This window comes from Larus michahellis, chromosome 1 (genome assembly GCF_964199755.1).
Source record: "Larus michahellis chromosome 1, bLarMic1.1, whole genome shotgun sequence".
In the NCBI taxonomy this organism is placed as follows: domain Eukaryota; kingdom Metazoa; phylum Chordata; class Aves; order Charadriiformes; family Laridae; genus Larus; species Larus michahellis.
In genome coordinates, this window is record NC_133896.1 from 11,598,607 (window position 1) to 11,613,569 (window position 14,963).

General features: G+C 38.4%; 1 protein-coding gene across 7 annotated transcripts in view; it reads left to right on the top strand.

Moving 5' to 3' along the window:
* The window catches only part of CACNA2D1 (calcium voltage-gated channel auxiliary subunit alpha2delta 1), a 426,351-nt gene that overhangs the window by 316,341 nt on the left and 95,047 nt on the right, over positions 1-14,963 (top strand). For all 7 annotated transcript variants that reach the window (XM_074592546.1, XM_074568628.1, XM_074572617.1 and 4 more), the window contains exons 8-10: positions 1,782-1,851; positions 2,672-2,722; positions 3,794-3,893. In XM_074592546.1, coding sequence (XP_074448647.1) covers positions 1,782-1,851; positions 2,672-2,722; positions 3,794-3,893 — 221 coding nt within the window. The remainder of the gene's footprint in view (positions 1-1,781; positions 1,852-2,671; positions 2,723-3,793; positions 3,894-14,963) is intronic.

Here is a 14,963-nt window from a genome sequence, read left to right on the forward strand (position 1 = left end):
AAAAAGTCTGTGATCAAACATGTGCTAACCATGGCTTCAGATGGCTTCAGGCTCGTAAAATACTGGTGAATTTAACCCATCCATCCCAAAGTAATGATAATTAAGTTACAAATTTGACATATACCAGTCTCAAAAATTCTGTTTTCTCATTTCTGGAAATTTCAATGCCCCTTATCCCTTCAGATCACAAAGGACCTGTCAGGTGATAGACAATCCTGGTGTAGAGTTTGAGGTTCTTCTGGTGTGCAACAATATGCAATGTTTTGTGCGACTGATAAATGTCCCGTGGGTTATGTTGTGTTTAAATGTTCTAGTAACTGATGTGCAAACTCAGGTTATGGTCACTTAGGAAAGGGTTTATTCAGTAATATCAGAAATAGGCTTCTTTTATATTCATGGATAGAGATACTATAGTTCTTCCCATTTGTCTTAGATGAATGCTTTTCCAGGAAAAATCCTGGAGCTGCCTATATCTTTCTTTATTTCCTAGACAGAAAAATGATTAAAGTCAGGAAACACTGCTCTCAATGCTATTGGCACACAGCGAGAGAGCAAATTGCAGAACATTATTTCATTGCATGTAACTTTTCACATTTTTATTTGTGTTTGTTAAGCTGTCAAATGGTTTTGAAAGGCTCATTTTGTTTTTCAGTGAGGAAAAGATGCCTACCCTTGTTTAAAATGATGGTAAAGCTTAGATTAAATGCTTGCAAAAGGTTATTAATCTTAGCATTTTCTTCACAAAAGCATGAATATTTCCATCTCATTTTATTTTCAGAAAATACGATACTTTCATGTCAGTGAATAATTTTTTAGACGTGTAGCTGAGCTTTAGATCAGCACAGTGCCATTGTATACAATATTAATTAACTCATGAATGTTTTCAAAATTAAGTACTTTCTTGTAAAAAACAAAGTTTTTTCATATTCTGAAGTAGTTTGGTTGAAATTCTGGTTCTGTTTAAGTCAGTAGTCAATTATAGTCAGTGACTATCTCTTCAACACATTTTGATCTTTTAAGGTCTTTATATATATATAGTTTTATTGTATTATACTATGTGCTCTTATACATAGGAGTATATATAAGAGATATCTCTTATATATATATATACTCCTATATATCATACACTCAAGCCCCTCACTACAAGAAGGACATTGAGGTGTTGGAGCGTGTCCAGAGAAGGGCTACAAAGCTGGTGAGGGGTCTGGAGGACAAACCTTATGAAGAACGACTGAGGGAGCTGGGGTTGTTTAGCCTGGAGAAGAGGAGGCTGAGGGGAGACCTCATCACCCTCTACAACTACCTGAAAGGAGGCTGTAGAGGGATGACCTCTTCTCCCCGGTGACAAGTGATAGGACAAGAAGAAATGGGTTCAAGTTATGTCAGGGGAGGTTTAGATTGGATATTAGGAAACATTTTTTCACTGAAAGGGTTATTAAACATTGGAATAGGCTGCCCAGGGAGGTGGTGGATTCACCATCCCTGGAGGTGTTTAAAAAAAGGGTAGATGGGGCACTTAGGGACATGGTTTAGAAGTGGCTTTTGTCAGGGTAGGTTAATGGTTGGACTTGATGGTCTTAAAGGCCCCTTCCAACCTCAGCAATTCTATGATTCTATGATTCTATATGTATTTCAAAAACAGATTACACAAATACAGATATATTTATTGATACCAAAAGTTGATATTTATATTGTGCAAAGTCTGTGATATTGATTCATTATACTGTTGCATTTAAAATACTTAAGATAAAGGTTTTGTTTTTTTTTTTTTCCCTTTTTAGCTTCCCCGTGGGTAGATAAAAGTCGAACTCCAAATAAAATAGATCTGTATGATGTTCGAAGAAGACCGTGGTAAGCTATGCTTTCTTTAAAGGACTGACGTACATATATATCTTACTCCAGGCAAATTTTCCTTATTATTTATGTCTAATAGTCCTTACTTTTAGATATTGTTATTTTCTTCTTATAAAATCTTTTACTTCTTCTGAATAAAAAAATTCAAATCATGCTGTTTGTTACGGAATATGCACTATAGTGTGTCTTACTTTTGCATTACATGGACCTTTTTGTAGGAGGATAACTATCAAATAGGAATAAAGCAAATAAAAAAAATTTGGGTTTTGTGCCAAAATCAAATGTAATTCAGAGGCATTCTTACAGACTTTTGCAAGTGTTTACAAATATGTCTAAGTGGTTTAGACCAGAAAAAAAAATCCCTAGATTGGTATAAGGCTGAGAACAGTAGGATTGTTTCTCAAGATTTTTTTTCCCTAAGCATCTCAAGGCATAATGCATATTGATACTTGAATTCATACTAGTTGAAATATATTCTTTCAAAGAACAAGGTATTTTTCCCTAAGCTGGCCTGATGTAATAATTTATCTGCAATCAAGATCTTCAGCTCTGAAATAGCATCCATGTTTTTCCGTTATCAACATCTGAAAATAGTGATTTTTGATCAGTGTATCCTACTTTCAGGCTTTCCTAATGCAGTTTGGAGTTTGGTTCACTTAGGAGACACAGCAAGAGAGAACATGATAGCGCTTGATTTTCTACTATCTAAAACAGGAGGAATTTTTTGGTTCAGCCAGATTTATCACAGAGTGTCTTCCATCACATGCAACAATCATGTTTTGAGATTTGTGTCATTCATACCATTTATTTATTTCAGGTATATCCAAGGAGCTGCTTCTCCCAAAGACATGCTTATTTTAGTTGATGCGTAAGTGTTTAATATCTGGATATTGACATTAGAGGGACAAAAGTACTTAGATGTATTGAAGAAATCTGTATGCTGAGAAAGGGAAAGGATTAAGAAATCCTTATATGGAATGATCAAAAATCTTGATATGACCAAAATAAATACACAGGAAAAAATAGTTCCAAAAAACATGAACCAAACCTGAAAGTTATTTAAACTGGGCATAAGGAAGTGTTTTTTAATCACTTTAATATTCTGCTTTCAGCTTATAATTACTGAAGTAAACAATCGAACATTTCTCATGTGCCTGCCAAGATTTGATGTAAAATACAAACATTACAGTAGATTTAATCATGATTTCACGAGCCTGAAAATGAGAATGTATGCAGACTTTGCATGTTTTACCATAGATATTTAAAAACTGCCAAGTTTGGTTACTATAAAACTTTAATAGAAAGTGAGGAAAGAAATTAATGAAAACGCTCTCTTTGCCTTGGCAAGGCTTTATTTGTTTAGCTAATGTTGAGGGACTGAAGGAAGCATTGAACCTGATGTGTCAAACAGATTGCTTTAAGCTGAAAAAATTCTCCTTAAGAGAATTTGCATTTAATGCTTTTAAATGTGGTGACGCGGTTTCATACCAGCAGTGAGCTTTATCAACATTTGTTATTTCTTCACTTCAGCTTAGGTTTTGCCTTGATTCAAACAAGCTGTCATTTGAGTATCTGAAAATCTAAAGCTGTAAATCTGTGTATAAGAGTATAAAATGTTTACGTAATTCATTGGCTGAAGGTGGTAAACTCTCTTGGATTTCTTGAAGTGAAAATGAGGAAATGATGTACCATTATGACTTCATCTGAGCCACAAGTCTGGAGCTTTGAATGCCAGTTTTGGACTTAATTGTTTATTATGATAATGTTTATTATGATAATGTAATAACACTAATGATGAGTTGGAGAATTCAGGAGAATTATTGACAATTTTAATGTGAAAGTTCATGAGGGTGCTGGCTGGTGCGCTGTATTTTCTTTGTACGTTTTAAATTAAATTTGTTAAATTCAACTCTTCTATCATCTTGTGGATTTCTGATAGGAGTGGGAGTGTCAGTGGATTGACATTGAAGCTGATCCGCACCTCAGTCATTGAGATGTTAGAGACCTTGTCTGACGATGACTTCGTGAATGTAGTTTCAGTGAGTATCTGTTCTTTCCTCAAAATTTGTATTGTTAACAAAACCATAAGTAAACTATTTTTAATGCCAGATATGAGATACTTGAATGTTAAGCTGTGAAGAGACTTAAAATATATTGTGAAATAATACATTCAGCTTACTGTTTTCTCGTAAAGTATAATGAAAGTCCTAGATTTGTTGCTCTCTATACATTTGAGTGAAGGGCAAAAGTCATTTAAACAACATTCTGTGTAGCAGAATTCTCCTTTTCAATATATTTTTCTGGATTGTGTAACGCATCTTCTATTTGACTGGCAAATTCTCTTGAAATGATTGGTGGTTCAGAGGTTTTACCTTGTGGTATGAGATAAAATGATACAGAGGAGGTAGGGGGAAGTTCCTTTTTCCACACAGCAGACATTTGGGTTGCTCGTGTTAATTGATGCCTGATGACAGAAGATGTACAGCCGTACGTCTGACCTGCTGCAGAGGTGTTGCTTTAAAGCTCTACATTAGCAACTTCATGGGTAGCAAAGCAATTTTTTCCCATAATAAATAATACAACAGAGGGAACAACCTATGAAGGAACTTAAAATGCATATAATTTATGCATACAGAGACAACATATGCGATGTGCAGGTCAGAGGATTGTTAGGAAGAAGGTAGGATTGTAAGGGTTTTCAAACGAAGGTGATGCTCACTTTTCAGCAGCTGAGATCTTTCAGGACATGATCTAAAACTTTTAGTACTACCTATAGTTACTACACTTCAAACTTGACTACCAGATTTAAAACTTTCATTTCTATATAATAGAGTTTTTAAACATATCTTTAAAATAGTTGGCGGGGGGGGGGGTGTGGGTGGGTGGGGTGTTTCATGGCATTTTAATCTAATACTTGCCTGGAATTTAAAGTGCAAATTCCTGGTTTTCAAGAGAGCTGAAGGCAAAATAAAATAGATTGGGGGAGGGGGAAGGCGGTATGGACCACTTTCCATTTTCAGGCTGATACCTTGGATGTCATGCTCTACGCTTGAGCAAGGCTTTTTTGTTTTTTATTAAGCTGTTGAACTGTTGAGCTTTGATTCTAAGGATTTAGGATGGGAACATTGACATACTCTTAATGACAAGAGACAGCTTGTGTGGTGAGTAACTGGAATGATTTTGGAGACAATTTTCAACTTCTTCAGATGTGTTGTAGCCAGCCTGCTGGGAGAAAGACCTGAAATATCACTATCAGAAATCTCTTTGAATACCGCTTATTGCTTCATCGTTTGCTGTCAGTCTAACTAGACCTCTCTCCAAGTAGAAGAGAGCAGCTTTTCTTCACGATGGCATTTCCTTTGTTAAAGTTTTTAAGAGTGGATTAGAGCATTTTCTTTAGTCTAAATTGCAATGAAAAAAAGAAACTAATGTTTTTATTATTATTATTAAAGGAAATAAGCTTTTCTGTAATGACATTAGAGAGCTGAAATCTCGTCATTAGGTTCACCGGTTTAAAAAAAAAAGAAGATTGTAATCCTAAACTGCTGGAAATTGATTACTCCGTTCAGTGGAGCTGTGCCAGCTTTCACTGTTGGAGAGTAAGGACCCCCACTATCTGCTGACTTACACAGCTTTCCAAACTCTTTCCTTCATTTGCTCCCAGTTGACCAGAAACAGTGTATCTTAGTGTAAGCCTTCCTTAGCCTTAAGGTATTTTATTAGCTAAGGTTCAGTGTTATTCTCCTGAGGCCCCAAGGTTGGGATTTCTGTCAAAAAAGGACTAGAAATCTTTGCATATTTTCTACAGCAGATTTTTCCAGTAGTTTGTAATTTACAACATGTATGGACCTTTCTTCTTTGAATGAATTTTAGAGGCATACATCAGATATATGACTGCAGAACCTAAGAGGATTTTTTGGTCATGCTGCATTCATCCTCAGAGGAAGGCAACGCTCACAGAAATGTACATAACAGAACATGGCATCTCTACATCTTGTAGAAAGTGCTATTCGGTGTTGTACACTTCTAATTTGAAAGTCTGTATTCGATCCTTTCAGTATTGTAATTACTTTTGTATAACCTATGTTTTCCTGTGTTCAGATGACTTGCATATTGGAATTGTGGGAGACATTGCGTTCTGACTTCTTATTTCTCTAACAGAAAAGGAATCGTATGCTAAAAATAGGAAAGAAATGGTTGTACTACTACTTCAAGGCATTCTTTAAGCCACAGAAGTGAACTCAGAAGTTTGGTCTTTTTTTTAATGTTTTTTCCCTTTTTTTTTTTTTTTTTTTAAGTTTGCTCGGTTTTCCTACAGTCCAACCAAAGCCTCAAACCAGAGGTGACACTGCTTAAGAAGGCGGTATATTGTCACCCTCTGTTATTTGTTCTTAAGATTATTCACAAAAGCATATACACAGGCTTAACTTTTATGAAGGATTTATCCACTGCAAAGTTGGTATTAGTTGCTGTACTGTTTTCATGTATGTTGCTTTATGTTTATGTTTGATGTAGACACCTTGACACTAAAAGTAAAACATAATACATTAGAACAGTCATTGTTATGATCATCCAGTTAGATCTTTGAAAATTGCATACGACTTTCATTTAGGAGGATTTCATAGAAGGTCTGAGATCTCATCTTTATTTATTTTTATATGTATATATCAATTTTATATATCTTTATTCAATTCAAATATTAAATTCTTCATTTTACTGCTTAGGTTTTTCCCACTTATTCTTCCTTGCATACCTCTGGTGAAAAGCTTGATGATTTATTAGGTTTATGTACTGTGTTAAAAGTCAGATGGTTCATTAGGTCTTGTCTAATTTTAAAATAATCTCATTTTTCTTTTTTCTAAATGATATGAGGATCATCTAGAGATATGGTGATACACAAAAGATCATCCAGTCACAAGTGGTGTTCTCTAGGGCTCAATACTGGGGCCAGTTTTCTTTAGTATCTTTATCAATGATCTGGACAAGGGGATCAAGTGCACCCTCGGTAATTTTGCAGAAAACACCAAGTTGGGTGGGAGTGTTGATCTGCTTGAGGGTAGGAACGCTCTACAGAGGGATCTGGACAGGCTGGATCTATGGGCCAATGGTATGAGGTTCAGCAAGGCCAAGTGCTGGGTCCTGCACTTGGGTCACAACAACCCCATGGAGCGCTACAGGCTTGGGGAGGAGTGGCTGGAGAGCTGCCTGCCAGAAAAGGACCTGGGGGTGTTGGTTGACTGCTGGCTGAATATGAGCCAGCAGAGTGTCCAGGTGGCCAAGAAGGCCAACAGCATCCTGGCTTGTATCAGGAATAGCGTGACCAGCAGGACTAGGGAAGTGACTGTCCCCCTGAACTCGGCACTGGTGAGGCCTCACCTTGAGTACTGTGTTCACTACTGTTTTGAGCCCCTCACTACAAGAAAGATATTGAGGTTCTGGAGCGTGTCCAGAGAAGGGCAAAGAAGCTGCTGAGGGGTCTGGAGTACAAGTCTCATGAGGAGCAGCTGAGGGAGCTGGGGTTGTTCAGCCTGGAGAAAAGGAGGCTGAGGGGAGACCTTATCGCTCTCTACAGCTACCTGAAAGGAGGTTGTTAATATATTCTTATTAACTCCAAACCCCAAAATATCAACTTAAACACTTTGTTCTAGGTGAAAGAAATGTAGATTTATTCAATATGTTTCATGCTATTGCTTAAGGACATTTTCTCTTGATCTTCCTGGTATTAGACATCATTGGCTAATTAAAAAGCCCAAAAAGCTAGGTGAAAATTTTCGGTTAATACAATATTAGCGGATGGATGTATGAACACTAGCAATATCTGGAAGTTATCTACATTTTTTCTTTCCCCCCTGGACCTTTTGGCTAAGAAAGCAACAGTTGTTTTACGGCTTGTTAGCTTTAATAACCATGAAGTGTTTAGTAATGAGGTTTTGAGTTAACTAGAGAGCTGTTTTACCGCTAACCTCTGCCAAGATGTTGTCCCACAAAACCCATAAGTATGATGATTCATGCCCACAACCGAGAGACATGGATTTAAGCTCATGCCAATCATTTCTAGAAAGTGACAAGATGATTTAATGAACCGTGCCTGGTATATGGAGAAATCCTAGGGAACAAAAAGCTTAAAAGTAGATGTGTTAAAATACATTAGTTCTACTGATTTAGTATAGTTCTTGCATTTATTTCTAGCGAAAAAAAAACGCTGAATGAACTATTAAGTTATGTAAAGATTGCCAGGGGTTAATATGTCATGATTTCCTCTGGGATTTGCATTTTTCTTATCTGAAGTGCTGTGCTTTGTTCAGAAAGAAAACCTGCTGTTTGAAGGAGCTTAAATGTATGAGTAATACAGCTGTTTTCCCACTAATCCGGTTATATGCTTTGATAGCAGTAAGTGGTAGATGATAGGGGCCGCAATTCCATCCCAGCATGTTATGATTTAGTGACTTGGTTTCAGATGTTGACACAGAGAGTGTAATTTGTTTATGATTGTGAGTAGGCTGCAGTTTGCAGGAGAAACGTATTTCAACTTCAAATGTGTAGAGATGCGGAAAACCACACAAAGGAAAAACCTACCTTACAGCAACAGACATGCTAAAGGTCAGGAGCTGTAGGACTGTTTAAAATCACTTAGCCTTTGTAAAAATACAAACTAGTATTTACTGTTTAGGAACTGGAAATTAAATGTTGTGAGCACACTAGGGATAATAGAACGACGCTCTGGGAAAACCGAGAGCTCATCTCCTGCTCTTGTGCAGTTCTGCACATGGACTAAAGTCAGAGGAAAGGAGATTTCTGGATGAACTGATTTCAAAGAAAAAACTATGCGCCCAGCCTATGAAATTATTGATAAGGATAAAAGCTATATGTGGAAGATACACCCCTTTTCCCACTGATTTTTAATAGCAGCTTATCATGTAATTCCCACATCTCAGTGGTTGCCCTCCCCCCTTACTCCCAATTTGATATAAGGTTTATGCCTTCCTTATTAAAATATTTATCATATGATAATGGGGGGTCGGGGGGAGGCGGGGAGTTTCATAAAGAGCTTTTCAGTTTTCCAAAGGACTCTTCTCTTTCTCCTTCATGGTCCTTCCTGCATTATGTATGTACCTGTATTCTCTTAGATACAGGGAAACATTCCTTCCTTCTGGGAAATACTTTCTTAAGATTGTTTAAAAACTTAACAAACATGATATTGATGGAAACCTTAGGCAGAAGTTCTATTGAAGGGAGGAAGATTCTAGATGTACTACTGTTCAGCTGCCAAAAGCTTCCAGAACTTTCTTTAAAGTTCTGTTATTACTTTTTAGTTTTTTAGTTTAGTTTTTAGTGAACCTTAAATTAAATTACATACTCAAATAAACTCAAATATACAAAGACATATTTTCTTTCTGTGTTTTTGAATTTTTACCCGGTTCAGTGGTGATAAGTTTTTTTAAATAACATCAGTATTTGAGGAAATCATAAAACGTGATAGTGACAGCAGTGTGAAATACAACTAGAGATCTAGTTGTATGGGTGGATCTAGAGGAGGAGACGAAAAGGCGTCCTGTAGGAAGGGGGGTGCCAGGAGACTTGCTAATGTACGTAGGTCCTTACTTTCCCTTTCTCCATAATGGACAATATTAAAGAGGAAATATAAAGATGCCTGCCATCTTTTTACTACTTGGCAAATTGAAAAAAGACAGAGAATCAATTTCCCACTGTATAAGCATCTCTCCTACTGATTTAATCCTGCAGCATTTCAGGTAACGAATCACAGCAGCTCCAATTAAGCATACAGTCTCCTCAGCATCACAGCTGAGTAAGGCAGCAAACAAATATTATTTTTTTAATTTTTTTTTCCGCTTTTTTGTAGTCAAAGAAAAACAATATAAAGGCAAGTTTAGAGCTTAGTGTTGAGCTTCCTGATTCTCTTAACCACAATCCATCTAATTCTATAATGACCTTGCAGTTTTTCTTAAATTGAATGGCTCGTTTTCAAGACAAAGGGGAACAATGATAGCTACAGAGAAACACATCTTCACAGGAGTGTTTCTTAATGGAAAATCATTAGCATTCCTTAATGGAAACTCATTATCTTGCACCTTCCCTATTCAGGGACGAAGAGAATTGGTGTATGTATTTTCACACAGGTGTGTTTGGTGAGCACCGTAGGTGCTGGGCTGAAATGAAGTATGAAGAAGTTAAGATCAAAATCTAGTATTCGAATTCTGTGTTGCTAATAAATGCAGATAGAGCTAGGCTATATATCTATGGAAGTATATGTATGGGAAATATGTCCGCAGGTCCTGTTTATCAAATGTAATGAAGATGAGTACTCTGCAAATAGCAATGGAGGCAATTTAGGGACCTAGAGAAAGTTGGGAACTATGGAAATCCAGCAATTGTTAAGAAGTTAGAAGGAATTTTCTCTTTTAATGGATTAATGAGAGTAGGAATAGAAGCGAGAAATGCAGTAGTATTAACAACGTCATGAAATTTTTGTCTGCCCACAGAATCACAGTTTCATTTTCCTTCCCCTCTAAAGAGAAAGTCGAGATAGGAGTCAATGACGGTCCGTTAAAGGATTTCAGGAGGGGCTGAAGTCGAGAGGAAGATTAGAGTAGGAGGATGTTCTATTACTCTGCTCTTTTGCAATGAGGTTGATTGGGACCCTGATCCTGAGGAAAGCAAGTTACACAATTTCTATCAAGAAAAAGAAAAAAATGAAGGACCACTAGGAATCAAACTTCTTGCAGTCTTCATCAGATTTCATGATGAATTAGAAATGCTTGTACAGCTTCAGTGACAAGGTTAAGCACAACTTTCCATCTAAATAGTGTTTGGATTGATGGTTTGGTTTCTCTCCTGGAAGGCAAATGGGTATTTGAACTCAGATTTTTAATGTGTGTCTCTCCTTTATTGTGGCTGAATACTGCTACATAAATGTGTATCACATCACTAATTTAACACAGAAGGGATTGTCTCAGATTTTACCAAAAAAATATTGTAGGTTTCTTCTCAAAGGTTCGAAAGTGGTTTATGGCTGATTGCTTGGCTCTTGAATGCATCTTCTCACAGTCCTGAGTGAGTTACCTGTGAAGCTGGAATTCAGACATACTCTTAAACTCACAGAATTTGATTTTTTTGGCTGTTCAGGAGTTCATAAATAAATTGGCTGATAACTGATTTGATCATAGCTGAGAAGTGCTGTCTCTGGGAAAAACTTTTGCATCCATAGACTCTCAAAACTGTCAGATAAAAGCACTGCAAGAATCACTAGTCGAAGCCCAATAATTTTGAATAGCACATAAATAGTTAATATGCTTCAACAAATTACGAAGAAAGATTCTTGTTTTCTTCATATCAATACTTAATGCTTTCCTGGAAGATGCACTTTAAGCAAACATCTACCATTAAACGTAATTGTTAAGGTCTATTACAGAAGCGACCAAGGGAATTTTAAGACCAATGATATGTGGGTGGTGAGACAGTATGCGAGAGGTCAGATCAGATTATCTCATTGCCTCTTTTAGCCTCAAATGAAGAATCCACAAAGGTTTTGATGGGTTGGTAGGTTGTTGTTTGTTGGGTTTTTTTTGTCCTGCTGGCTTAAATGTTTATCCCAAGTAGCTGTTCATCACCCACCTTAGTAATGGACTGGAAAGTACTTCGTCATTCTTGTGTAATACGAACATTTTAGCCTTCATCTTTGAAAATAAGGAATATTTACCAAAGACTTTTTTCTTTTCTGTGTATACTTGACAGTTTAGTCATACCTATCTAGCAACAGATGTGTTCAGTAGTTAAGCTTTCTCTTATCCCTAGTGTACTTAAAAATTTACTGTTATCTTCAGTTTAACCAGCCCTACAATATTTTCTGTGCAATAAGACAGAACAGCAAATACTTATATAAAACTATCAGAATAGTCCATGATAAAGAGGTGAAAATGAATTGTTGCTTTGCTGTCCCGGTGATTATACTCCCTACAGTACTTGCTTACAATTTATTTATTTTTTTTTAATGTCTGGCTTAAAATAATATGCCAGTATGTAAACCCAATATAACACAAAACCCGTGGTGATGTTAGTGCAGGGTCAAGTCTTTTCATTCTGAGAATTACAGCTGCCACCAGGGATCTTCTTCAAAAGCCAAGTTGCCACGTACAGCTCAGAGCTGTGCTCAAGCACACGCATATACTTATATATATCTATATACACACACACATATATAAAAGTGTATACACTTTTATATATATATATACACACACACATATGTATAAAAGTATATAGTGTGGATTCCTCCAGCAGCTGGGCTCAGACACTTAATCTGCCCAGCAGCTGCCCCTAGATCCCAGTCTGCCCAGTTGCTGCCACCCAGACATACAAGCCCCTGATGCTGCAGCACCATCCAGATGCTGGGAGAGACCATCTCACGCACACACAGAGCTGGTGGGGGCTCCCCTAGTTCCAGTAGCCCATCCTCCCCCATGATCTCACCCTCAGATACACACACACACATGGTTTTCACCTCTGGAGACCCTCCAGACCAGCACCTGGCATGCACTCCAGGTGCTGGTACCATGGACACATGGGTCCCTGTCACCCACAGTCCCTCACCAGTTGCTGACACTTAACTCCACTCACTCCAGTCTCTCCAGCTGCTGCACCATGGACGCATGGGCCGGACCCTGTGACCCATGGTCTGACTCCAGCTGCTGCACTCAGACACCCACGCACAGACACACACCTGGAACAGAGAGTCCCTCACCCAGGAAAAGGAGTAGAAATGGAGTTCGATAAGAAGGCGGGACAGAATGGGCTGATGAGGTGCAGGATGTGGCCAGAAAAACATACCGATCAGCAGACTATTTACATGGGACCAACAATTTTTCCCCTTACCCCTCTATTTTCCCCCACTTGTTCATCCTCAAATCACTTAAATCCATCCCTTTCCTCACCTTGGTTCTTCCCTTAAATATTCCATAGCAGGTCCTGTGAAATCCTGAAATGCTCCTCCCCTGAAATGTCTCACATACAACCTCCCGGAGTCCAAACCGGGGGGTTATTGCATTATAGATTATTGCCTAGCCCCTAGTTAGTTGTGAGAAATGAAAAACACCTCCAGAAAACAAGCCATCCTGGCTGTCTTGAGGCCAAATTCTGGCCAGGAGGTGCTTATCTGCCTCCACTGGCTGTAGGGAGAGCGTGGCCCAGTGTCTTGGACTGCGCTTCCTGTTAAAAGAGCACTGAAACGGGATGAGCTGGATCATACTATCTCTACTCAGCTGAGAATACAAAAAGGAGACAGTGGGAATAAAAACAACAGGCACTTTGGGATTTTTTACACCTTTTTTTTTTTTTTTCTTGTGTGTTACTCTTTGTGTTAACATGCCAACTAAGTTCTTACTGTTGTGTTATTAACTGCAACTTTAGTTTGCCATGGAAGGAAAATGCTCTAAAGGTGTGTAAGAGAGAAAAAAGAAATGGAAAGAGTTGGAAAAGGAACAGGGCAAATCTTAAAACAAGATCTGTTTCATTTTAGATCTGTCATAAAGTATTCATTCAAGGGAATAGAGTACTTGAGTGCATGAAGAGCCAAAGGGAATGGAAATTAGAAGCTGAATTTCCACATTAGGATGGCAGGAGCAGGGATGTTGCTGGAAACTGCACAGTTATTACTGTACGGTATAACTGACAATTCCAGATGACTAGAAGAGTCACCTCCATTCCCACTTTGAGGGATTGCTTTGGGCAGCAATACAGATTTTTATTGTCTCCTCTTATAGTTGTCAAATGTCAGGAAGTCAGACTTCTAACAGCACATGGCACGGGCTTCTGCGATTTCCAGAATAAATCCCAGCTCTCTAGTATATTAGTAGTATTTAAAATGAGTAGTTTAGTAGCATGTAAAATGAGGTGATAGCTCTACCTCACGGTTCCACTGTTGATAAAGCTGTTGGCTATTTCCAGTTTCCTAATTTTTAGTGAAGCACAAGTGTTACCCAAGAGAGCCCTGCTCCGTGTCAGACCTATCATTGAGCCTGTTAATTTTCCATGGCACATCAGACACTGGACCAAAGGTGCATTTCTGAGTCAGTTTTCCAAGCAGGAGACCATTATTAAGGGGAGTTGTGACAGTATAATTAAAAATGTGTGGTGGGTGAATGGTCTCTCGAACAATGAACTCATTCCTTACCAGTACTGAAGAGGCTGGGCTGGGCTGGCTTTAATGATTCTGCTGGGGAAAGATGACTCACCATCTTAATGAAAAAATAAGGAAATGCAGGCTGTTCATAAAATTTGGGACAGGCTGGGGACTATTTGTTCTATGCTCTCCCTTTTTTTAGTATATTTTCTATAAAAGTCATCTTTTTGGTAGGTGAACATTTTAAGACATGTGTGGCAAGATGTTAGTTTGGTGTGAATCTAAAGGCTCTCTTACCTTAGGCAAAAAGTGAATGAAATACCCGTAGACTTCTCAAGTCTCGCGCTTTTCAAGACTCACGCTTTTCCCTCCTGTCTCACACTTCCTTGCCTCCACGGCAGCATCTCACACGGCAGCAATGTGCTGCTGCAGCACCCTCACTCCTTGCAAACCCTAGGCACCACGCGCGGCCAGGCACCCTGCTCTGCCCGGCAAGGGTGACAGGCACATTTCAGTCAAGCCCTGGGAAAGTGGAGTAGCCCCCTGCTGTCCCCCAGTTATGTGGTCTGGCGCTGAAGTGTATGTCTATCTTGTAATTTGGTGCACTAATTAAACATTCATCTTGCTTTTGGTGCCTTGAGAAGCAACCTCACATGTAGAATTGTAGAGTCATAGAATGCTTTGAGTTGGAAGGGACCTTAAAGATCATCTAGTTCCAACCCCCCTGCCATGGGCAGGGACACCTCCCACTAGACCAGGCTGCTCAAAGCCCCATCCAGCTGGCCTTGAACACTCCCATGGATGGGGCATCCACAACTTCCCTGGGCAACCTGTTCCAGTGGGCAGTGAATTTATAGATAACGGTTTAATACTCAAAAGTTTATCCCTGGTGACCAGTTATAGGACACAAGGAAATGGAATGAAGCTGTGGCAGGGAAGTTCAGATTGGACGTTAGGAAAAGGTTTATCATGAGAG